Source organism: Sciurus vulgaris, assembly GCF_902686455.1.
Source record: "Sciurus vulgaris genome assembly, chromosome: 7".
Classification (NCBI taxonomy): domain Eukaryota; kingdom Metazoa; phylum Chordata; class Mammalia; order Rodentia; family Sciuridae; genus Sciurus; species Sciurus vulgaris.
Window position 1 is genome coordinate 139,566,565 of NC_136467.1, and position 26,495 is coordinate 139,593,059.

At 35.7% G+C, this 26,495-nt stretch overlaps 1 protein-coding gene across 2 annotated transcripts; it reads left to right on the plus strand.

Moving 5' to 3' along the window:
- The first annotated feature begins 16 nt into the window (after positions 1 to 16).
- Positions 17 to 26,086, plus strand: RIOK1 (RIO kinase 1). Of its 2 annotated transcripts, none has more exons than XR_013765131.1 (17): positions 17 to 310; positions 3,306 to 3,513; positions 7,053 to 7,143; positions 8,288 to 8,357; positions 9,455 to 9,497; positions 11,726 to 11,818; positions 12,989 to 13,101; positions 13,203 to 13,283; positions 14,437 to 14,523; positions 14,914 to 15,051; positions 15,422 to 15,525; positions 15,741 to 15,847; positions 17,248 to 17,313; positions 19,075 to 19,194; positions 20,111 to 20,164; positions 21,330 to 21,426; positions 25,164 to 25,317. XR_013765131.1 is itself a non-coding variant. In XM_079147534.1 (17 exons), exons 1-17 carry the CDS (start codon positions 240 to 242, stop codon positions 25,926 to 25,928), a joined length of 1,710 nt encoding a protein of 569 aa, XP_079003660.1. In that variant the 5' UTR covers positions 17 to 239; the 3' UTR covers positions 25,929 to 26,086. The 2 variants fall into 2 exon arrangements, 1 of the variants encoding a protein (XP_079003660.1); XM_079147534.1 differs by lacking the exon at positions 21,330 to 21,426 and adding an exon at positions 25,818 to 26,086 and having other exon boundaries at positions 25,164 to 25,316.
- The last annotated feature ends 409 nt before the right edge of the window (positions 26,087 to 26,495 follow it).

The following is a 26,495-nucleotide window of genomic DNA, read 5'->3' on the forward strand; positions in this document are numbered from 1 at the left end:
CCTGTGATGTCGGACTTCCGCCAGGGGCGTGGCTTCTTGGTCGGCGGATGGTTCAGGGTGCTGGAGCTGTTGGTCCTCGTGGCCGGCGCCGTGGGTGTGGGGGCTTCCGAACCGTTTGCTAGGCGGGGTTCGCGGAGCGGCAGTTGGATTCGCTACAGGCAAAACCGTTTCTGTGCCGTTCCTGTCCGAGTGCAGAGCGGGCGGCCTCCGGGGGCGCTGAGGGCTCGGTGCCTTCTGTCATGGACTACCGGCGGCTGCTGATGAGCCGGGTGGTCCCCGGGCAGTTCGACGACGCGGATTCCTCCGACGGGTAGGCGACCGTGGGGTACTCCCACTCTGTTCAGATTCTGCTTTCTCAGTACGTGTGGTTCCGAGGGTGTCTCAGTCGGCTTCGTCCGCATCCCGGCCGAGTCTTCCCGTTTTAGGTCGTAGTTCAGTGAGTCATTTGTCGAAGGACTGCGGGTTACCAGGACGGTTAGTATAGCCGAAAAATAGAATTGGGAGTAGCAACTGGAAAACGTAGGTTTTTGTATTTTAACTACATCCTCAAGTACTTATTGAGCACTTCCTGTGTACCAGGTTTTATCCTGGGCTGCAGATAATCTTGAACAAGACAAACCCAAGTCTACTGTGATGAAAGTTGACATGGAAGGGAGAACATGTTATTTGTAAAAAGTAAAATGGTGATATGTATCATACAAGTAATTAAAATACATTTAAATATACTAAGTAATGGCCAGGGAAGGGATACGGTCCAGATTTAAATGACAAGGGAATATCATTCCAGGCAGATATAACAAGTTCGGAGATCCCATGGTGGAATCCCTCTTGCTGGTGAAAGGAACAGTGCCTAGAGCAAAGTGGAAGTGGTTGAGATAGGGAAATGAGAAGGTCATGTAGAGCCTTACAAGTGACGGCAAGGAGTTAAGATATTGTTCAACATGTTATAGAAGGCCAGAGGAGGGATTTTAGCAGGGGAAAGATGTAATTTGATTTGTGATTTAAAGGAATCATTCTTCTGTGTAGAATATGGTCATGGAGAATGAGAATGAAACAGAGACCAGTTTGAAAGTAATCAGGTTCAAATATGATAGGTACCAGAGCTGGATAGAGTCTTAGAGATATAATTTGGAGATAGCAGTGACAGATCTGGTGGTAAATTGGATGTGGGTTCTAGGGAAGGAGCAGTGAAGAATAAGTCCTACTCAAAAGGAAAGTGAAACTGCTATTTTGAAATCCAAGAAAAGGATTTGTACTTTTTGGTAAGGATTTTATTTATTAATTGGTATATTTTTCAGTAAATAAACTTTCACTATTTTCTGTGTGTCAGATCTAGTGTTAGGTGGTAGGGATGTGTTGGTAAACGCTATCCTGATGGATGTAGAGCTTGTACCCTGGCAAGGAAAACTGATACTAGATAATTAGACAAATTATTTGTCTTAGAATTGAGTAAGTAGTGTGGAGGAAAAATGGGTGAATAATAGGGAAGACTTCTTGAGCAAGTGAGAGATAGCAAGCTGATATGAGAAGGATGAATAGTGTTTAGCTAACAACAACAACAACAAATGAGAAGGGCTTTTCAGTCTTATGATTACAGATCAACATACAGAAGACCTTATGGAAGAATTTAAGTGGGAAGAAGAAACAAAGCAGCTAGAATAGATGATGATAATGAGAATGCACTAATATACCAACCAAGCCAGGTGAGATGGTACATGCTTATAATCCCAGCTATTCAGGAAGCTGAGGCAGGAGGATTGCAAGTTCAAGGTCAACCTCAGCAACTCAGCAAGACTGTCTCAAAAAATAAAAAGGGCATGTGTGCCTCTGTGCATACCTGTAATCCCAGCAGTTTGGGAGACTGAGGCAGGATAATGGCAAGTTCAAGGCCAGCCTCAGCAAATTAGCAAGTCCCTCAGCAACTTGGTGAGATCCTGCCTCAAAAAAAAAAAAAAGAGCTGGGTATGTAGCTCAGTGGTAAAGGGCCGCAGCTTCAATCCCCAGTACCAGAATCAATAAGTAAGACTGAGAATGTAGCTCAGTGGTAGAGCAGCTCTGAGTTTAATCCCCAGTACCATTTAAAAAAAATAAAAATTACCATCCACATGGGATATTGTGAGGATAAAACCAGGGGTTCTTCCACTGGGGATGATTTTGCTACCTGCAGGGGACTTTTGGACATCTCTAGAGAAATTGTTGTCGCTCATAGCTGGGTGGGTGTATGCATTACTGGTGTGTGGTACACAGAGGACATAGATGATGCTGAATCCCTGCCATGTACAAGATAGTCTGTCATAGCAAAGGATTACTGAGGTTGAGAAGCCCTGGGGCAAAGTTGTAACTTTAACATGCTACTTTAGGTAATTGGTAATTGAAGGATTAATTTATAGATTATGTAGATCATATTTATGAAATTCTAGTAAATTACAGGTGTTGAGGGATTCTCTTCCTACCCATGCCTATGGGGATTTGGAGCTCTCAGAGCCATAGCTGCTTAATTTATTGGGATTGATATTTGAATTTATTTAAACCTGTGTGATTGTTTTTACGTAGTGCATATTATTAGTTTTTCCATATGATTTCTGTCCTTGTTTTCTATATGAACTGGCAATACCTCTATTGAATTTCAGGCCTGTAGACATATTTGGTATGCATTTTGTTTGTTTGTTTGGTTGGTTTTTTTTTGGGGGGGGTGCTGGGGATTGAACCCAGGGCCTTGTACTTACAAGGCAAGCACTCTAATGACTGAGCTATCTCTCCCCAGCCCCTACATTTTGTTTTATAAAAATTGAAAGTGCTGGGTACATGAAACATTTTACACAAACATCCAGATTTTTGTCTTCTCTTGAAAAGCCAAGACAATCTAATAATACAGGGTCTGAATTCTTACATGGAGAAAGAAGACCCTGTTAGTTGTGCTGCCTTTACCCTGGACCTCTCTCTTTAAACAGTCCCCACTTCTATTGTCTTATATTCAGCCAACTTCACTCACATGTAGTGTTTGGCTTTTGTAGTCCCTGATCTTTGTGATTTCGAGTTCTTTGTGTCTCATCAATTTTGATATAGCTTCTTGTATTGCAAAGTGGTATTGAATTCAAAGTTCAGACATATTCCCAAATTTTGCTAGAAATGTTTTGTTTTCGTTTTTGTTTTTTGTCTTGGAGCAGCTCCATAAGTGATTTTTTATATTTAGGTCTGGGAGATATATTGTGAGGAATGTTTCAGATTTATTAGCATTATTTAGTAACTACATATGTGAGTCCAGGTGAGGATTTGCAAACATGCCAAAACATTGTTATTTCTAGTGACAATGTAGATTTGAAGATGATGAAAGCAGAAGATGGCATTCTGTTTGAAGACCTTCAAAATAATGTGACTGAGAAGAGTGATAGTGAGATAAAAGTTGAAGAGGAAGAAGAGGAGGACTATGATGATGACAGTGATTGGGACTGGGATGATGGAGTTGGAAAACTCACCAAGAGTTATGTCTGGAATGGAGGGAGTAACCCACAGGTATTTTAAAAGATTCTGTATATCTTTATATTGTCTATTTGTCTTTTTTTTTTTTTTTTTTTTTTTTTAATTGGGGGAAGGTACTGAGAATTGGACCCAGGGTCCTTAAAAACTGAGACATAATCCCCAGTCCTTCTTATTTTTATTTTGAGACAGGGTCTCACTAAGTTGCTTAGGGCCTCACTAACTTGCTGAGGCTGGCTTTGAACTTAAGATCCTCCTGCTTCAGTCTCCCAAGTTGCTAAGATTACAGACATGGGCCACTGCACCTGGCTTCTGTTTGTCTTTTTTAAAAAGACTTTTTGTGGTTCTGGAATTGAGTAATTGAAGTTTTTTCAAGTTATGTTATCCTGTAACCCTAGTCTTGATTGATTTTCATTCTTTGTCATTTTCATATTTCTCATAATTTCTTGAGTTTGGATTATTTACATAATCAGAAATCATTGAGTGTTATAAGAGCTGGGTGATTTTAAGTTACAGGTCAGGGCAACTTAGCGAGATCCTGTCTTCAAAAAAAAAAACATTAAAAGGGTTGTGGGTAATACAACTCAGTGTAAAGCAGTTGCTCAGCATGTGTGAAGCCCTGGGCTCTATCTCCAGTACCTAAATAAGTAAATACATAGTAGCACAAGATTATAAGCTTTAAAACGTCCACAGAAAATGACATGAATAGTTGGGAATTATTAAGAAATAAAGTTCAAACTCCTTAGTAAATCAAGAAGTACAGATTAAATATGTAGAGATACCAACTTCTCACCGATGAAACTAACAAAAACACAAAATACATAATTGATAGTCAGATTAATAGGTACAATTTAGAGGAAAAACTGATCTATGATAAAAACTTTAAAAGCTTACAAATGTTTTGACCAGCATTTCTTCTAGTGGTATGCCCAAACTTATTTACACAAGTGAGTCTCCAAGGTTGTGGCAGAGAAACATTGGAAACAACCTTGATTAAGTTTACTGTGGGACTGATTTGCACAAGGGGATATTTTGCAGCCATAACATATATTGCAATGGAAGACTATATATATATATATTTTTTTTTAAATTATTATTTAAACAAATGGGATACATGTTGTTTCTCTATTTGTACATGGAGTCGAGGTATACCATTTGTGTAATCATAAATTTACATAGGGCAATGTTGTTTGATTCATTCTGTTATTTTTTTTTTCCCTTCCCCCCTACCCCTCCCACCCCAGAAGACTATATTAATGAGGTAGAAATATATTCATGATGTGCCACATGCAAAAACCAAGTTACCAAGGCATGTAGAGTCCACTTCTCAACTTGGAAGTACTAAATGAATATGTTAGAAGTTTTCAGAGCCATAGATTAACATGGTGTATTAAAGTTACTGAAAGATATGGAATGGAAGAAATACAACAGTATTCCTTTGGCTGTTAAAACAGTTTATAAAGCAGATTGTATTCATTTTTAAAATAACTGAAGAAACTTCATTCTTAATTGTGTTCTTGTTTTGGTCATTCTGTTGATTCATTGGTGAGTCTTTGAGCAGTTTCAACATTGACTATGATACTTTTTTTTTTTTAACCATCCTTTTTAAGAAAGCTAAAAAAAGTAAAGATTGCAAGTATATATGCTTAACTGTAAACTAGTGTCTTTATTTGTTGGAATTATAACAATAAAAATTTTTATCTATTTGTGCTAGGGTTGTAGCTCAGTGATAGGACCGAACATGCATGAGGACCTCGGTTCAGTCCCTAGCACTGTAGAAATAAAATTTTACCTGTTTTTTTGCCATGTATTATGATATTACTGTGTATCTACATGTATTATTTTAATTAAAAATTATTTTTAGGTGAGTGTGGTGAGTCACATCTGTAATCCCAGTGACTTGGTAGGCTGAATCAAGAGAATTGCAAGTTTGAGGCCTGCATCAGCAACTTAGCGAGGCTCTAGGCAACTTAGACCCTGTCTCAAAAATCAAGTCAATCAATCAGTCAATCAATAAATGGGTCAGGGATGTAGCTGAATGTTAAATTGCCCCTGGATTAAATCCCCAGTACCAAAAAATGTGTGTATTTTTAAAGTTTAAAAGAAAATTATTTTTAAGTTTTAATCAAGCTAGAAACAGCCTTCCAGCTTCATCTAACATTATTGAATTGGTAATTATTAGACCCTTTTTATCTTTGCTACATTTATGAGTTTTAGATGTTGTCTCTGCCTCTCTCTTTGCCATTAGTTAAGTTTTTGCATAGCACTAGTCTAAGTGCCAAACCTTGTATTGTTTTTTTCCCTCCCTTGACATATTAGGCCTAGGGCCAAGTGTGGTGGCACATTCCTGTAATACCAGGGAAGATTGAAGCAGGAGGCTGAAGCAGGAGGATTACAAGTTTGAGGCCAGCCTCAGCAACTTAGGCCCTAAGCAACTTAGTGAGAGACCCTGTCTCAAAATAAAAAATAATCAAAAAAATAAAAAGAGATATTAGGCCCAAAATGAAATTCTTAGAAATAGGTTTGTGAGTAAATGAACATTCTTAAGTCTATAAACTGGTCAAGTTAGAAACATTCATTTTAATTAATTATTGATAATCATTTAGAGATGTAAACAACATTACGTGGACTTTGTTCTAGACAGTAACTTAACCTTCTTCTATTTCAAATGTCTTTTTAAAAAATATTTTTAAACTGGGCTTGGTGGCACCTGCCCATAATCCCAGAAATTTAGGAGACTGAAGCAGGAGGATCACAAATTCAAGGCCAGCCTGGGCAGCTTAGTGAGACCCTGTCTCAATAAAATTCAAAAGGGGCTGGGGATGTACTTAATGGTAGAGCAAGTCTGTACTTAACCTCCAGTACTGAAGATAAAGACAAAAAAAAAAAAAAAAAAGTCTTGAGCAAATTTGAATGATATTTTTTCATTTTTTAAAATTATTTTCTCCCATAAATATGTACTTTTTTATTGGTGCATTATAATTAAATATAATAATGGGATATGTTGTTATATTTGCACACGCACACAATATAACAATATAGTTTGGTCAATTTCTTTACATTACTTCCCTTTTTCCTCCCCTCACCCCTTTCTCTAGTCTACTGGCTTCCCTTTATTTTCATGAGAAACCCCTACCTTCCCTCTACCCACTTTTTTCTCTCTGTCTTCACATATGAGAGAAAATTTATGGTCCTTGACTTTCCGAGTTTGGCTTATTTCACTTAGCATGATGTTCTCCAGTTATGTCCATTTTCCTTTGCTTCCCTTGGGGAGTGTTGCTAGGAGATGAATCTGTAGCAGGTAAACCAGTCCTGGAGATTTCCCCAACCAAGACATAATCCTCTTGTGTGCCCTGTTACGTAACTGAGTTTTATGGGGTACCCATGGGGCCATTTAGTCCTGTTCCCTCTTGGTATGTGGTGGCCCCAAGGGTGATATTTTTCTTTTTAAAATGTATTCCTGTGTATTAATGGTCTAATAGCTAACTATGAACAAAGGGAAAAAAGCATGTGTTAGGGAACCTTAGGTTTGTATTTACTACTCGTGTCCTACATTCTAAATTTCTTTATTGTAGGCAAATCGACAGATTTCCAACTACAGTTCAGCCAGAATGTCTACTCCAGCTGACAAAGTCTTACGGAAATTTGAAAATAAAATTAATCTAGGTGAGTTAATAAAATACATAACCTCAGTGGATTGTGAAGAAATTCTTTCAAAAACCATGAGGTATTATATAGTCTTATTGAAATGAATGTATTCAAATGTTACTGATTCAGTAATACTACTTAAAGTCAAAACCTGTTAGTGATTTAAAGTTGTGGCTTCTACTTTTTTAGTTCTGTTTTCTCATTTGTTGTGGGAATATGAAATTACAGATACTTATTAAGTTCTTATGTGTTCTGTGTTAGACTTTGTAGTAGAATCATCTCATAGTAGCATATTGAAAATACCATTTTGTTTTACTAGAGACTTTTTATGGAGGAGTTAATCATTTATTGAGCTGGCGAATGCAAGGAATCAATGCTGATTTGAACTACCACTTCTTTGTGTGCTTAGGGGGTTGGTTGCTGGGGATTAAACCCAGGGTTGCTCTATCCCAGTCTTTTTTTTTTTCTTTTTTGAGCCAAACTCTCAGTTAGTTACTTAGTCTGGCCTCAAATTTGTGAACCTCTTGTCTTAGCCCCTTGAATAGATGGGATTACAGGCATGCACCACCAAGCCCAGGGTCTTTCTCCTCTTATAGATCCTTGACTCTTTAGAAACATAATACAGTGTCTCTCCTATAAACTCAATAAATGCTAAATCAGTGAATATGAGTATTTTAGGGTCCTCATTACCATCAAGAACCTATAACTTGAAAATGAGACTAAAGATTTCAGAATTAAATTTGAAATTGTGGCAGTTACATTATATTATGCAAAAGTATTAACAAATGTTTGGAATTTAATATGCAGATACAGTATTTTTGAAGTACTTCTATATTTAGAATTTCGTAGAATTCTAAAAAACTGTAGCTATTGTAATAAAAGTGACAATGCTTGTTACAGAGAAATACAATTTACTTTTAAAGACATTATATTTTAAGTCTTTAAAATTTTGACATTAAATGTAGTGTTGTTTAAAGACATCACATTTTTTTCATTGTGTAGATAATACCTGACATTTTTTATTACTAAGATCCTAACTGTAATCCTAACTATCTTTAGAAAATATAGAAGGGAAGGAAAAGGAGTGAAGTCTTATTCAGAGAGATTGTTAATGTCTTTTCACCTTATATATGTATACATTGTGGCTTTCTTCTGTTTTTAGATAAGCTAAATGTTACTGATTCTGTCATAAATAAAGTCACTGAAAAGTCTAGACAACAGGAAGCAGATATGTAAGTAATATTTTAATTATAAAATATGGGTGATAGGGACTAGTTCTAGATTAAGTAAAATAATTGTTTTGCAAAGGATATTCAATCATATCCTTTTTTATTTCTGGCATAAATAAGGGTAGCCTATACCTTTGTAAATTGAAAATATTAAATGAGTATTCTTAAGAAATATGTGGTAAAACTGTCATCTTGTGAAATTCACAAATGTACTTTGATGAAGGTAACAATGTAGATTTCAGTTTTGAATAAATATGTAAAAATGTTTTCTTTTTAGAATTTATTAAAAATTGTTTCCTTCAATGAAGTAATTTTAAAAATCCAAGGGAAGATTAGAAACAAAATCATGATATAACTGAGAACTATTTTGGTTTGTACTTTTGTTCTTAAAGTCAGTTGTTTAAGATTTATCTATCTCTATTAAGTCTAATATGATCATCATTATCAAAAATAACACTGCTCTAATGCAACTAGCAGCGTTAAAACTGAACTTAAAAACACATTTTCCTATAATTTATTGCTTTAACTGAAAGGTGTCAGCTTTTTTGAGAACCTCTATCGTTACCTGTTTCTGTGACCTGACTTCCGTATTTGAATCTTTGTTAGTGTGGGTTAACATGTGCTTGATTGAGTCACTTAATATGAGTTGAAGCAAAATCAGTCTGCATTTTAAGACCATCTTGAAATGATAAAAACTTGTCTCTGTAAAAAGATGTCTCTAAAGAGAAAGCCTTATAAATAAATGACTTATTAATGAGTCTAATGTTAGACTCATTAAAGATTTGAAGGATAGTACAGACTGTATATTCTTTGTCACTTTACACCTTAAGCCAGTTGCTTTTTTATTTCTGGAACATGGGGATACTTTTTCATACTTCATATGTACTCCTTTTACCCTACAGAATTGAATCCCACATTTAGGGAAATAAAGGAAGTTTTCTCTGAGTGAACAATATGCAGTGAAATTTACCTGAAATCTCCTATGAGAAAAACTTACTTAGGGATTTTCACAAAATGATGTGTGTACGTTTAGAATCTTTATTTGGGCTTCTTTCACAGAATTTTGACTATATTAACTGTACTTTTTTGTTTTCTGTTAGGTATCGTATCAAAGATAAGGCAGACAGAGCAACTGTAGAACAGGTACAATTTAAGTGTGTTGTAAGCTTTTATTTAAAATTAACCTTTCTTTCCTCTTTGAATTATAGTTTGCTTTCATCCTTCTTGCTTAATGCTAATGTTACCTAAAATTACTCCTTTTTATAGTTTTGATATTGTTTCGCTTTATAATAGCACCATTAGTAGATAAATTAGTCATCATCCTACCCTGACCTTGTGAAGCCACTATGTGTTTTCCCCTTCTTAGAAGCAAATTATCAGACTAGTAATCTACCTGTAGGAATTTTGTGAACTTTCCAGCAAATAGGGATTGTTGATTATCTGCCATAGAGCTGGAGTGGGTGGGTGAATGCAATTGCTTGTAGGGAGAACAAAAGAGAGGTAATGCTTTCAGATTTCTCACTACAAATCTTTTTCTTTGACTTTGTTTTCTTCTTAATTTTTCAAGAAGGGAAGAAAATTAACCTCTGACTTTTCCCACATGCAGAAGAATATGATTGGATGTTAGCATCGGCCTAGGCTTTTGATAAGAAAAAAGTGATAAAAAGGGCCAAAACATTATTATTGCCACCTTCCAGTCCCTCCCCACCCATACTCATATATACAAACAGATTTTGGAATGGAAGTCTCTTCACCCTCAAGTCCTTGGTTTAAGACAGATGCACCCCTCCTTATCATGCACCTCAACCCCCAGGAGAGTAGAACCTCCCCTGATGGTTCTGAGACCCAGACCATTTGTGCAATTAAAGAATTCCACCATTAGGCAAGAGCAGGGTCTGAGTCTGTGTCTGCATTGACCTGTGATTTATTATGTGTGATTTTGTGTTTGTGGTTGAAAATAAAGTATGGTCCCCCAGAGAGGTGAGGCAGTCTTAATTTTTAAAGATTGTAACTTAGAAAATCCTTTGCTTTTTTTCTTTCAAGATTAATTTTGAATGATGGAGTGTATAGCTTGAGTCTTAAGTTGTCTTTTTTAAATACTTACCTTTACAGTTGTTATTTTTCTTTTTTGTTCCATGAGCCATTTGGTGTGTGGCTCCTTCCTTCTGTGTCCCTTATCTACCTACTAATTTTGCAGGGCTCTACCTAGATTCCTATATACAGCCAGTTTTATTCCTCCTCTTTCTTTACCTGTGCAATAGAGAAAGATGGAAATTAGTGCCCATTCACTCACTCCCTTCTTTAGGTTGTAATGGTTGTAGTTTGGCATATAGTCTTCCAAGGCTGTGTTTTTTATATTACCCTTAAGTTTCTGGTGTGACCCCAGCTACCTCATTAAAGGTTAGCTAAGTTTGGCTAGCTTATACTCTTCCTTTTTGGCACTGAAAGATCTGTTTGAGCCACAAGGAGCCCTTGCTGGTGTCCCTTGAAACTGCATACAAATATTGGGCTGCTTCAATGTCATAGACAAAAACAGTCTTTAAATTCCTTGCCTTCTGTTTGTTTAAGACTGACTATTCTGACCTTTACCCTGATTTACACATCCATTATAGCAGGGGTCTGCAGACTTTCTTCAAAGGGCCAGTAAATCCTATAGGCAGCACAGGTCATCTAGTGTGTCTGTTGAATGGCCTTTTTTTTAAGCAACACTTTAAAATGTAAAAACCATTTTTAGCTTGCAGGCTGTAGAAAAATCAGCTTTAGCCAAGATTTGGCCTGTAAGGTCATAGGGTGCTGACCCTGGTTTAGTATGTGTGCTATAAAGTGAGCACTGCCTGACCCCTGGTTTAAAGTTGCCTATTAGTACATACTGGATTTTGAAGCTTTTATTGTAATAAAAAAAGTTAAATATTTTAATGATTTTTTTATATTGATCACATGTTTGATAGTGTTTTAGATATATTGGGTTAAAAAGATATATTATTATATATTATGTAGATATGTATAATTTTTATATATATTTATAAAATAAAATAATTTTACCTATTTTCTTTTAAAATAGTGACTAGAAAATGTAAAATTAGGTGATTTCTCTTAGCTAATGTTGGTCTAGAGTCCATATCTCCTTCTCTCAAATTTGTTGGCTTTGGTTTCCATAACTTGATGAAACTGGTTTGTTGTCTCTGGTTCCTTTGTCACCTCACTTTCATATATGAGTTACTAAAAATCAGAGTGACTAAAATCACCCTGATGATAGTGACTCCTTTATTTAGTCAGTCAGGATAACCTGTCTCTTCAGTTTATTGTCACATGTGTAGAGGAAGATTTGGAACCATCTTTCTAGATTTTGTAATTTTTGTATTTCTCTTTAGGTTTTGGATCCCAGAACAAGAATGATTTTATTCAAGATGTTGACTAGAGGAATCATATCAGAGATAAATGGATGCATTAGCACAGGAAAAGAAGTGAGCTTTTCTTTGGATGACAATGTTTTCATGTTAGTTTTCTTATTTCAAATAACAAATGAAACTTTGGCACTTATTAAATGAATTGTGCCTTTAAAAAGAAAGGAAAGGACTGGAGGTATAGCTAAGTTATAGAGTGCTTCCCAGCATATAGAAGGCCCTGGGTTTGAGCACGCATGGAGGGTGAGGGGAGGGAAGAAAGCAAGCCATACACAGGTCAGGATAGCTTAATATAATGTTTCTGAAATTGGCTTTATTAATTGTTAAGGCTAGAAAGGAAGTTGTATATGAAACTGTCTTTTCAAAACTATAATTGCTGTATTTTATCTTTGAATTTAGTCATGCCCAGCAATTCATTGTGATCCTGAGTCTTAATTTAAAAATTGCTAAGAAGAGCTGGGTGTGGTGGTGCATGCCTGTAATCTCAGCTGCTTGAGAGGCTGAGGCTGAAGGATTACAAGTTCAAAGCCAGCCCCAGCAACTTAGCCAGGCCCTAAGCAACTTAATGAGATCCTGTCTCAAAATAAAAAAATAAAAGGCCGAAGATGTGGTTCAGTGGTTAAGTGCCTCTGGGTTCAATTCCTGGTACCCCGCCCTGCACCCCCCAATAAATTGCTGGTAGAGATGGGGGCGCTTATGGTCTCATTTCAATGAGTCACTTTTTCATTTTTTCTTTGTATATGTACATCGAAAGGGTACACATGGCATTTTTCAGTTAGCAACTCATTCTGCGGGAATTAGTAGATAGAAGAATGTCTTTTAATATTCTTCACATCCATGAGATTTAAAACTGAAATCATTTCTCATATATTTAAATTGAATTTTACTATGTATGTAGTACATTAATCACTTAACAATGGAATATGTTCTGAGAAAGTGGTCTTATGAGAACTTGGTAGAGTGTATATATAAAACTAAGATGGCCATGACATTACTAGGTAACATTTTTTGGGACCACCTAGGCATATGCAGCCTTGTGTTGACTAAATTTTTAATGTGGTATGTCACTGTATATAGGGGGTCTATGATGTTTCATGTTTTAATTCACATTTTTCTTGTGCATGTTATTTCATTTCACTGGACTTTTAAGGTTGGAATCAAATAGATTGGAAAAGTAAAACACAGTAGTTACTTAACATTTTTTTTGGTTTTCTTTTTGACTTTAAATAGGCCAATGTATACCATGCTAGCACAATAAATGGGGAGAGCAGAGCAATCAAGATTTATAAAACTTCTATTTTGGTGTTTAAAGATCGGGATAAGTATGTAAGTGGGGAATTCAGGTGAGCTTAGTTTTGTTTTCCCAAGTTTCTTTAATTGCTTTTTAAAAATGTTGAAATGGAAAAATGAACTGGTTGAAATAACAAATACTTTCTTGCTCAAGATTTCGTCGTGGCTATTGTAAAGGAAACCCTAGAAAAATGGTGAAAACATGGGCAGAAAAAGAAATGAGGAACTTAATCAGGTAACTGGGATGTGTATGTGTGTCAGCCTTTCCACCAGCAGGTCCCAAAGGGAGGGTCTCCTGAGGCTATTTAGGTCTGTTAGATCTGCTGAGTTAAGCAAAAGAAACAGATTTCTGACAAATAGCAACTACCTGTTGTGTATTCTGAGAATCTGTTGAAGAAGAATTCTGCCACAGTTCATATTTATTTATTAAAGCTAATCGTTTGAAGAGCCTTGCAGTCCTCCTGCCTCGGCCTCCTGAGCCACTGGGATTACACTACACCCTGCTCAAAGAACCTTGTAAGCCATGTGAAAATAATTAGAATTTATATTAAGGAAGATAAAGAACTGTTACAGGATTTTAAACAGAAAAGTGACATAATTGGTGATGATAATATGTCCTTTTTAATAGTTACTGGTGTTTTAGACAAATCTTGTAAAATTCTAAACTGTGTGTCCATTTTCTTATTTCATTCCAATTTTGAACATATTTACATATTAATTTTTTTGGTTTGTTTTTGAGACAAGGTCTTAGTACTTTAGCCCAAGGTGATCTCTGTCTCCTAGTTAAAGTAGTCCTATGTCTCAGCCTCCAAGTAGCTGGGATGTAGGTATGTGTCACCTTGCTCAGCTTTTATATTTTTTGTTTACATTAATGAAAATAAAGAAATGGCACATAACTGAGATCAGATTTCCTTAAAATTTTGGAGGTTTTTTCCTTTTCCTTTTTGTCTTTTAACTTCTTATATGCTATACAGAGGTCGTTATACATTGAATAATTTAAACATGTACTATTTGTTTTCAAAGTCCCAAAATCTTCATATGCTCAACTAGCTCTTAAGTGAGAGAGTCTAATGAGTTGTAGTAAACATTTTTTTAGGCTGATCAACTCAAAAGACAATTATAGACTTCCCTGCTGTTATTTCATAAATACAGATACAGATACAGACTGTGGGATGTAATAGTTTAGTTGCCAGAGTTTTGTTGTTCTTGGTGGTAAATAATGGTGTTACTTAAGATCCTTGCTGTCTTAGAGTTTATGAAATACAGTTATGAGGTCCTGATGCTATTTCCCTACAGCAGTATTGATAATGTAGACTGTAGCTATTGTAATTTGTTTAGATGACTTTTCAGGTTTTCAGTTGATCTTTTTGTGTGTTACAATGTCATAGGTTAAACACAGCAGAGATACCGTGTCCGGAGCCAATAATGCTAAGAAGTCATGTTCTTGTCATGGGTTTCATTGGTAAAGATGATATGTAAGTATATAGAAGATCTTAGAATTTTATATCAGACCTGTATTTTTTCATGCTTTAAATTATCTAGTAGGCGAATATTTTACATTTGAATAATTTCTGTCATGAATCTTTTTCACGTGTTAGTGCTTATGCATTACCAGCTTACCTTTTGAAGTCTCAGAATGCTTCAGAAGGGCAAAGTTAATCTGGTTTTGAGGGATGTTTTATTCAGTGCATGGGGAAAGCATCTATTTATTGGCAGCTTTTTGGAGTGGAATATTTGTAGTGAAACTAACTGTTCCACATATAGTTCACATGATGAGTTATAGAGGAGAAGTATCAGTGTAGTGTAAAACCTTAGGAAATATTAGTCTTGATCATTTATCTTTGTTCACTTTATCTTTATCCAAGGCCTGCACCACTCTTGAAAAACGTCCAGCTATCAGAATCCAAGGCTCGGGAGTTGTATCTGCAGGTCATTCAATACATGAGAAGAATGTATCAGGATGCCAGACTTGTCCATGCAGATCTCAGTGAATTTAACATGCTGTATGTTTTTTTGTCCTTTAGGAACCTCCCCTAAGTCAGTTCATGTCCTTTGAAACAATAGACAAAGCCCAATCCCAGAAGTCCTACTCAAGTGTAAAGTTCTGAAGTTGACTTTCACATGGTAACAGTTACAATGTAGTCCCTGCCTTCAGTGACCTTTGTCACAGAACAGACTGTGTTCTTTTAATCACTACAAGAGTTAATGGGCTTTGGAAATTTTCCGTTTTTGTCTCTTGTTAGTCAAGCCCCTTCTTTTCTTCCTTGATCATTTTATGAATGATTTCCCTTACTCTTAAGAATAGAATTTTTAGAACAGAAAACATAGTAAAGTAGTAGTATCTCAGAGCTGCTATTGTCTCTGATCCACAAGGTACCATGGTGGAGGTGTGTACATCATTGATGTTTCTCAGTCTGTGGAGCATGACCACCCACATGCCTTGGAGTTCTTGAGAAAAGACTGTGCCAATGTCAGTGGTGAGTAGACGGTGTGATTTTCTCAGTTTTTTTGTGTATGTTTTGTACTTGAACTGGTAGCATAAAATCTTGTTCATTGCAGTGATATGTAAACTATTTGCTGGGAGATGGTATAACTATTTGCTGGGAGATGGTATGTATTTTTTTCTCCAATCAGTAGTTGGAATAATGCCTTTCCCTTATAAAGCCATCATTAACATTTTTCCTTCCAACAGATTTCTTTTTGAAGCACGCTGTTGCTGTCATGACAGTGCGGGAGCTCTTTGAATTTATCACAGACCCTTCCATTACACCTGAGAATATGGATGCTTATCTCTCAAAGGTAATCTGGGGTGAGAAAGGGGGAAAGTTGGAAATAGCAGTAGTATTTTGCATTTGTGTGACACTTCTGAGGAACTCGGATTGCTAAGTATAATTTACTCATTTTGACAGCCTCCTGACTTCCCAGATTGGGAGTTTAAATATAGCAAAACACCCAATGGTAAATTCAGGTTTCTTGACCCTAATTATCTGGCAACCTTACATAGACTATCAACCTTCTTAAATGGTTAATTACAAATGTGTTAGTTTTTTGGTCTTTGATTCTTTCCCATTATTTCTGAAAGGACTTTTTGAATCTTAGAATTATTTAAATTGTAATAAGATACACCTAAAGTTTACTATTTTAACCACTTTTAAGTATACAGTTCAGTGGCATTAACCACATTCATATCATTGGGCAGATATCACTCTCTATCACTTCTTCATTACTTCTTCAGCACTTCTTTATCATCCCATCCTGAAACTTATACCCACACACAACTCTCCATCTCTAGCAACCACCTTCTGCTTCTTTATGACTTGGCTACTTTTGGTACTTCTTATAAATAGAATCATACAATGCTTGTCTTTCTGGGACTAGCTTATTTGACTAAGCATAGTGTCCTTAAGATTCATCCATGTTGTAGCATGTGACAGGATTTCTTTCTTTGTGAAGATGCATCACTTCTTGTGTATCTATTCATCTGTCCCTGGACACTTGAGTTGCTTCCACCTTTTGGCTGTTGTGAGTCATGCTGCTGTAAACATGAGTGTACAAATAGACCCTGCTTTTCATTCTTTCATTTACATAGCCACAAGTAGAATTACTAGATTATATGGTAATTTAATTTTTAGATTTTCAGGGAATAGCAGCCACATTTTTTACTGGAGCAACTGTACCATTTTGCATTCCCACTGTCAATGGACAGGTTCCAGTTTCTCTGCCTCCTCACCAACACTTACTGTTTTCTGACTTTTTTTCTAGTAGCTATCCTAATGGGTGTGAAATGGTATCTCAGGATGGTTTTGGTTTACATTTCCCTAATGATTAGTGATGTTGAGCATCTTTCACATGTGTTGCCCATTTATTTATCTTTGGAAAGATGTCTATTCAAGTTCTTTGCCCACTTTTAAGTGGGTTTGATTTTTTGCTAGTGAGTTATAAAGGTGTTCTTTACACATTCTGGTATTTGCAGATATTTCTCCCATTCTATGGGTTGCCTTTTCACTTAGTTGCATCCTTTGATGCAGTTTTAAAATTTAAAAAAATAATTTTTTTTAGTTGTAGGTGGACTCAAAAGTTTTTATTTTTATTTTTTATTTTTATGTGGTACTGAGGACTGAACCCCATGCCTCACACTTGCAAAGTCAGTTATTTTCATAGGTAAATTTTCATATTATAATTTTTGTTTTCTTTTAAAGGCTATGGAAGTAGCATCTCAAAGAACGAAGGAAGAAAGGTCTAACCAAGATCATGTAGATGAAGAGGTAAATTTTAAATATTTATGCTAAAAATTATTTTAGTCTAGGAAATCAGGGTATTTTTTTATAAAGTATCCATAGTGGGTTTTTCCCCACCTTTGTTTAACATGTCTTTTTATTAATGAAAATCACATCACCAATACCCATTTAAAAATAGGTAAAAAAAGGGATGGGGAGGTAGCTCAGCTGGTAGAGTGTTTGCCTCGCAAGCACAAGGCCCTGAGTTCGATCCCCAGTACCGCAAAAAAAAAAAAGGCAAAAAAAAAAAAAAATGTTTATTTTTTGGCGGTGCTGAGGATTTGAACCCATGGCCTTGTGCTTGCAAGGCAAGCACTCTACCAACTGAGCTGTATCCTCAGCCCTAAAGCAAATGTTTTTTCAAAGAGGATATATAAGTGGCAAACAAAACATGCCCAATATTATTAGATATCAGAAGAATGCAATTAAAACTATAGTGAGATGCTATTATATTAAAACAGTTCAAATTAAAAAGACTAATCATACCAAATACTGGCTAGAATGTAGGAGAACAGGAATGCAGTGAGTAGTACCCTCTGTCTAGATCAGTTTGACAGTTTCTTAAAAAGCAAAAACACATAATCTGTATTACTGGCACAGGAGAAATAAAACATGTGCACATTAAGAATCATATGCTTGTGTTCATAATAGCTTTGTTTTTTTAGCTTTGTTTTGTTTTGGGATGTTTTTAACATCCCCAAATCAGAAATAATTCAGTTGCCTATTAGGATATGGGTGGATAAGCAATAGCATATCCATAGAACTACTATGGGTACTACTCAGCAACAAAAAGGATGAACTATTCACATAAGCAATAGTGATGATTCTTAAAATAATTATGTAGTGTGAAAATATTTAATTGCATTCATAAAATATTTCATTCACAAGCTGTAGTCTTGTGAATAAAAGTAAATTACTGAATACTTGTAAGCCTGGGGGAAAATGGGGAGATAATAGCACAGCATGATTGAAATCATAGACATATTCAAGATCACTGTAATGGTTTTATGAATTTTTGTGACAGCTCTTCAAATTATACTCCATAAATATAGATTATTGCAAGTAACTATATATCAATAAGTTTATAAAAAATGATTCAAAAACCAAATTCAAAGCCTGAACTCCTACTTTCAGGAAACCAGAAGACTTGGTAATAAGTCCATGTCGATTCCACTGTTTGTGTCCTCATGCATGCGGAAGGGGCAGCTGTCCCTCAGTGCAATATTGAATGCTGTTGTGATGGCAAACAATAGGAACACTGAGAGATTACCAGAGTTACCACCCTGGACGGTAGGGTCACCATGATCATCTTATTGTCCTGCTTCTACAGCAGTGCACTTAGGTGAACAATCCAGAAAGACCAAGACCATGAGAATCCACAAAACCTTTCTTTTCTCTGACAATGACCACAGCTATTGGAAATGCTCGAATCTCTAGTTCCTGTGAATGCTCACAGTCATTAGAAGATATGTGAATGATGCACTTTTTTACAAGAGGCACACTTATTTGAAGGAAAACCTTGAATCAGCTATGTTTTTTTCCTTCCTTAAAATAAATCATATGCAAACTGAGGGTTTTCTCATTAGTAACAAATTGCTTTTGGCACATCACAATCCAGATGCCACACCAGTGTTTTTAGACAACGTGTCTGAGAAAAGATTTCTCCATGACTTGATGGTGGTGAGGATGCTGGGTGAATGTGACAAGTACATGAGTAACAGTTTCTATTTTGCTTCTCCCTTCTGTCAGGTGTTCAAGCGAGCATATATTCCTAGAACCTTAAATGAAGTTAAAAATTATGAGCGGGATGTGGATATGATGATGAAGTTGAAGGAAGAGGACATGGCCATGAATGCTCAACAAGACAATGTGAGCAGTGTGGTTTGTGTAAAGAAGACGGGAACTGTCCCAAACAGATTGAATTCCTCTAATCTTGTTTTGTGAACATGTCTTCTCTATAAGTTGGATGTAAAGAGAATTGATTGATATTCAAAAGAAGTTGACACTTTTGAATGAGTTCAACACATTATAATTAGAAAAAGGAAGAATCATATATAAGTCTAGGATATGAAAGGTTTTACTAGATCCATTAATACATATATTTCATTAGCATATTTCAGGAAAAAATTTTCCTACTCAAGAATCAATAATAAATATTTTAAGTTTTGCCAGCTAAGAAACAAAATATATATAGGTCTTTATGTAACAAGAAAAAATAAATGATCTCCAGATTTTTCCTTATGAAACTAAAAACACTTAAAAAATTTTTTTTTAGTAGTAGATGGACACAATACCTTTATTCATTTTTATGTGGTGCTGAGAATTGAACCCAGTGCCTCACACATGCTAGGCAAGTGCTCTACCTCTGAGCCACATCTCCAGCCCCTAAAAACGCCTTAATAATAATTAAATCCAGCTTTTTATAGTATAGATCTACTAATAAGAGAAGAATGAAATTGTTTGAGGGGAACAGATAACATTTCACTTAATGGGGTTCAAATCAGAGTTAGTATTTGCTGTTGTCAGGTTGATTGCAAGTGTTTATCTCTCACAACTGCCAGATAGCTGATTGGATTTGACTTGTGGGCTTGAGATATCTGGTGGATAAGAATATTACCCATGTTATAAACTTTGTATGTTGCTATGAGGTAAATGTTAATAACCTTTCTGTTATCACAGAAGATAACATTTGGTTCATAGTGTTTACTCTTAAACAGTGAAATATGTATACATATCACTGTCTAGTTTTATGTTGATTCTTTTTTTTTTCCCTTTTGGTTATAAGATTCTATATCAAACTGTCACTGGATTGAAGAAAGATTTGTCAGGAGTTCAGAAGGTATGAATAACATGTTACTGTTTTTGTGAAAAAATTTTCAAATTTTCAAGTAATATTAAAAGTTTTTAAGTGACCTGTTATTATGACCTGTTATTAAATGAAATAATTTTCAGTCTATAGACATTTTCAGAAATGATTTTTTGTGATATTTATAACCATAATGCTGAAATTTGAAAATTATTTTTTCATTTTGTACCTGAATTGTTCTATTGTTCTTGGAGAAGTATTTATCTTTTTTGGTATCCCAGTCTTCATTTGTGAAGTTATTAACGATAGCCAAGTGCTTCTTGATTTTTTTTTTTACGGTCAACCTAAAAAACTGGAATGTGGTTACAATACGGAACTTACTAAAGAGCAGTCTCATGAGTTCAGCAGTCTTATTGTGCTGGATTCCTGTAGTGCTGTTTTTATTTTGCATTTTAGAAGGGTAGGGATTAAGTAATTCTAATTTAGAAAGTAATAAAGGCAGGGTTTTTTGTTTGTTTTGTAGTACTGGGGACTGAATCCAGGGGTGCACAAACACTGAGCTGCATACCCAAGCCTTTTTGGTGTTTTTGTTTTTAGACAGGGTCTTGCTAAGTTGCCCAGACTGGCCTTGAACTTGGGATCCTCCTGCCTCAGCCTCCTGAGTAGCTGGGATTATAAGCTAGAGAAGCCCCACCCTCCATTTTCTTACTCAAAGACTTTAGTGGAAGGATCATAGTGTGCTTTTTGAAAATTGGTTGTTCTGTGGAAGAATTGAATTGGAGGAATTCCAGTATTTTCTGTTTCTGAGTTGAATATAACAGGTGCTATAGGGAAGTTGTATTTTAAATTTCAGAGCATGAAGATTTTGCTTGATAAAACTTGCTAGAAAATCTTTTTGTACAATTACCTTTTTATAAAGGAAATCTTGCTCTTTTGCAGGGTGGTAATTGGGATTAAACCCAGGGGCACTCTCCCACTGAGTTATATCCCAGCCCTTTTCTTTTCTTTTAATATTTTTTATTAGTTGTTGGTGGACCTTTTATTTTATTTATTTACTTGCGGTGCTAAGAATTGAACCCAGTGCTAAGAATTGAACCCAGTGCCTCACACATGCTAGGCAAGTGCTCTACCACTGAGCCACAACCCCAGCCCTCCATCCCTTTTCTTATTATTTGTTTTATTTTTTATTTTGATATAGGGTCTTGCTAAGTTGCTTAGGGCCTCACTAAATTGCTGAAGCTGGCCTTGAATTTGGAATTCTCCTGCCCAAGCCTCCCAAGTCACTGGGATTGCAGGTGTGTACCATGATGCCTGGCAAGAAACCTCTTAAAAAAATTGTTCCCTTCTAGAGTAAGAGAGAAAACCCAAAATAATAAAATTAGAGATGATAAAGGTGAAATAATCACAAATATCACAGAAATCTAGCAGACCATTAGGTACTATTTTGAAAACTTATACTCCAATTAATTGAAAAATCTATAAGAAATGGATTCATTTCCAGATAAATTCAATCTGCCAAAACTGAATCAAGAGGACATAGAAAACCTAAACAAACCAATAACTTGTAATGAGGTAGAACTAGTAATTAAAAGCCTTCCAACAAAGAAAATCCCAGGATCAGATGGATTTTCAGCTGAATTCTGTCAAACCTTTAAAAAAAAGAATTAATGCCAGTACTCCTCAAATTATTCCATGAAACAAGTGGGTGGAACACTTTCAAATTCATCTATGAAGCCAATATCACACTTACACCAAAACCATATAGAGATAACTTGAAGGTAAAAAACTACAGACCAATAACCCTAATGAACTTAGATGTAAAAATACTTAATGAAATTATAGCAAATTGCATTCAGCATATTAAGAATATTGTACAACCAAATTGGTTTTATTCTAGGGATGCAAGAATGGTTTAATATACTCAAATCAATAAATTAATTCATGACATAAATAGAATTAAGGACAAAAATCACTTCGTTATCTCAGTAGATATAGAGAAGGTCTTTGACAAAATTCAGCGATAAAAACATGTTAAAAACATTGAAAAAACTAAGGATAGAAACATCATAAAGGCTATATATGAAAAATTCAAAGGCCAACCTTATATTGGGAAAAAACAAAGCATTTTCTTTAAAATCTAGGAGAAGACAAGAAATCTACTCTCACCACTTCTATTTATTTCTGGAAATTCTTGCCAGAGCAGTTAGGCAAAAGAGGAAAATAAAAGGGATAAAAACAGGAAAGGACAAAGTCAAATTAATCACTGTTGGCAGATGATATATTATCCTGTATGTAGAAGATCCAAAAAAACTCTACCAAAAAACTGCTAGAGCTAATAAATTCAACAGAGAATATTACAAAATCAGCATACAAAAATCAATAGCTTTCCTATGTATCAACAATGAAGCTACTGAGAAAGAAATCAGGAAAACAATTCCATTCACAGTAGCCTCAAAAAAAAAAAAAGGAATGACTTTAGCCAAGGAGGTGAAAGACCTCTACAAGGAAAACTATAGGACTCTGAAGGAAGAAATTGAAGACCTGAGAAGATGGAAGGACCTCCCATGTTCATGGGTAGGCAGAATTGATACTGTTAAAATGGCCATACTACCAAAAGCAATGTATAGCTTCAATCCCCGTCAGAAATCCTAATAACGGGCTGGGGAGATAGCTCAGTCGGTAGAGTGCTTGCCTCACAAGCACAAGGCCCTGAGTTCGATCCCCAGCACCGCAAAAAAAAAAAAAAAAAAAAAAAAAAAAAAAAAAAAAAAATCCCAATAACATTCTTCACAGAACTAAAAAAAGCAGTCCTAAAATTCATTTGGAAGAATAACAGACGCAGAATAGCCAAAGCAATGCTAAACAAAAAAAACGAATGCTACAGGCGTCACAATGCCCGACTTCCAATTAAACTACAGAGCTAGAGTAACAAAAACTGAATGATGGTACTGGCATAAAAACTGTGACACATAGACCAGTGGTACAGAAGACATAGAGAGAAACCCCCACATCCGCAGTCATCTGACCTTGACGAAGGTGGAGTAAAGACAGCCTTTTTAACAAATGGTGGTGGGACAACTGGTTATTCATATGTAGAAGAATGAAACTTGACCCTTACTTCTCACCCTGCACAAAAATCAACTCAAAACGGATCAAAGACCTGGGAATTAGAGGAGAAACTATGCAACTCCTAGAAGAAAACATAGGGTCAGCACTCCAACATACAGGCACAATAGGACCTCCTAAAGCTCAGGAAGTAATGCCAAGAGTTAATAAATGGGATGGCATCAAATTCAAAAACTTCTGCACAGTAAAGGAAACAATTAAGAATGTAATGAGAAGTTACATAAAAATCTTTCCTAGCTACAGTTCTGACAGAGGATTAATATCTAGAACATACAAAGAACTCAAAAAACTTCACACCAAAAAAATCAAATAGCATAATTAATAAATGACCAAATGAATTAAACTTCTCAAAAGAAGAAATACAAATGGCCAACAAATATATGAAAAAATGCTCAACATCATTAGCAACTAGGGAAATGCAAATTAAAACTAGACCAAGATTTCCTCTCACATCAGACTGAATGGCATTCGTTAAGAATACAAATAACAATAAATGTTGGAGAGGATGTGGAGAAAAAGGAACCATTTTACACTTGGTAGAATTGTAAATTAGTACAACCACTATGGAAATCAGTATAGAGGTTTCCCAAAAGACTTGGCATACCCAGTTATACTACTCAGTATTTATCCTAAAGTGAAGTCATCCCTCTACAGTGATATATGCATACAGTGATATATGATATAGCAGCACAATTCACAGTAGCCAAACTATGCAAATAGCCTAGGTTTCAATGGATGGATATAAAGAAATTGTGGTATATATACACATTTCATTCATAAAGTTTTATGGAGTTTTATTCATCCATAAAGAAAATGAAATTGTCAGTTGCAGGAAAATGGATGGAACTCGACACCATTATGTTAAGTACAATAAGTCAAATTTGAAGGTTGTGTGTTATCTCTCATGTAGAAGCTAGAGAGGAAATAGAAAAGAAGGGTTGGGGTGAATCTCTTGAAAATCAAGGGGGGATCAGGAAAGAAAAGAGTCCAAGAGGTGGGAAATGGTGAAGAAGGGGGGAAATGCTGGCGAGTTATGTTGGCCAAATCATGTTGTTTTATTGTGTACATGTATGAATCCCATCATTATGTACAACTATAATACACCAATAAAAATATATAGGGAAGGACTGGGAATATATAGCTCAGTTGGTAAGAGTGTGTACCTCGCATGCACAAGGCCCTGGGTTCAATCCCCAGCACCACAAAAGAAAAAAAAAAAGTGGGAAAAAAAATATTCCTTCTCCCTACTGCTTTAAAAATCTGCTGGGGCTGGGAAGATAGCTCAGTAGGTAGAGTGCTTGCCTTGTAAGCACAAGGCCCTGGGTTTGATCCCCAGCACCCAAAGAAAAAAAAAAATCTGCTAAACTGGGCATGATGGCACAGTCCTTCAGTCTTTTAGTCCTAGCTACTCGGGAGGCTGAGGCAATCACTTGAACCCTGGAACTGGGGGACCAGTCTGTACAAGATAGCCACACCCTGTCTCAAAAAAAAAAAAAAAAAAAGTGCTAAATTTCAGGGAAAATTTTTTCTTGGTTTAATATTGTCATTCACATTGATTAGTTTATTGCTAGAAATGTTAATTTTTGACCTCTGTTTCACATCCTTCCAGATCTCAGCTCAGCCATCCTGATTTGCTGGAAGCAGCACAGTTCTTTCTGGCTATTGATCTAGGTTACCAGTAAAGCCCTACTTCTTTCATTTGGGTCTTTTCTTGAGCCCTACTGGAATATCTACTACTCATCTTTCTCCCTCATGTTGATTCTGCGGTTTTGATGTTTTGGTACAAGATATGACTTTTCATAATATATATTGCAAAGCTGAAATCCAAACTCTAACATTAGCAAGTTTAATAATAATAACAAGTTCTGGCATTAGCATGTTAATTGGCTTCTGTATTAATTTCAAGGTTCCAGCACTCCTAGAAAATCAAGTTAAGGAGAAGATTTGTTCTGATTCAGAAGATGTTGGAAGCTCTGAATGCTCTGATGAAGACTCTGAAGAGCAGGGAGACCACGTGCATTGCAAAAAACATACCACTGACCCCGACATTGATAAGAAGGTTGGCCAAGAATTTTAATTCCCCTTTTCTTCAGTGCGGTAGCACAGCTGCTCTCATTTCTCTTTGCTTAAGGATACGGCCTAATTGTGAGGACAGAAAATATCAATAGTAACTCTAATAATAGTTTTCAATAGCTAAGTGTGAACTTTGCTTTCGAGGGTTACAGAGAGCAGGCTGCTATTAGGAGCTCCTGGCGTAGAAAGGAGACATGTCTCTTTCCATTCTTTGTTTTCATTAAAATACAGAGCTTGTAAAGAAAAGCCCTCACAAACTTTTAGTAACATCCACAGAGAGATTTGTTAGGTTGTCAAAAAATTTGTGTTAAAGCTCAAAGGCAATTTTTACCCAGAGTTCCACCACCAACCTATAATCATTTTCATTTTGTTAAGCTATACTCACTTTTATCCTTTCACATGAGTTTTTATAATAATATAAAGTTTGTAATAATAATATGCATACTCCAAATGAATGGAATTTTTGAGTTTTGTTTGTTTGTTTCAGGAAAGAAAAAAGATGGTAAAGGAAGCCCAGAGAGAGAAAAGAAAAAACAAAATTCCTAAACACGTGAAAAAAAGAAAGGAGAAGACAGCCAAGACCAAAAAAGGCAAATAGAGTGAGAACTCTATCATGTAGTCATTTTCCATCAGCTGCTTTTCTCACCTGAACTCGGATCTGCAGCTGGAAGATGGCTTGTTGATTTTAACTGAACAGTTACTATGGCACTGTTTGTGAAGACTGATTCAAATGTTTTCCTGTAATTATGTAAAAAGCCCTAAGCTCTCATGTCCAGATCTAGTCACACCGTCTGGTGTGGACAGGATTTGTCTAAGCTATTTTAATGAAGAACTTGGTACATTTTTATTTTTATATTTTTCTCTTGCAAATCTCTTTTTAGAAGTATCATAAATATCTAAATATTCCATAACTTTTATGTCAATGTAAAGGCACTTTAGACAAACTTGGGAAAATCATTTTTGCTTTCTTTATACATGCCAAAGACATCTGAAATCATTTGATTATAAGGCCACAGTTTATATAAAAGGGAGTTTTGCTCATAAGAGAATTCTTTTGGCCATTAATGTAGTCATTCACTGCAACTCTGTTCTTGGATTGCATTAATGATATTTATGGTACACTTACATTTCATCTTTAGTATTCTTTTTTGCACTAGGACTTTTC

Coding starts and splice junctions, on each gene's coding strand:
- RIOK1 (XM_079147534.1), top strand. CDS start 240: ATGGACTACCGGCGGCTGCTGATGAGCCGGGTGGTCCCCGGGCAGTTC. Junction 8,358..9,454: donor AGACAACAGGAAGCAGATAT/GTAAGTAATATT, acceptor GTTTTCTGTTAG/GTATCGTATCAAAGATAAGG. Junction 11,819..12,988: donor GCATTAGCACAGGAAAAGAA/GTGAGCTTTTCT, acceptor GACTTTAAATAG/GCCAATGTATACCATGCTAG.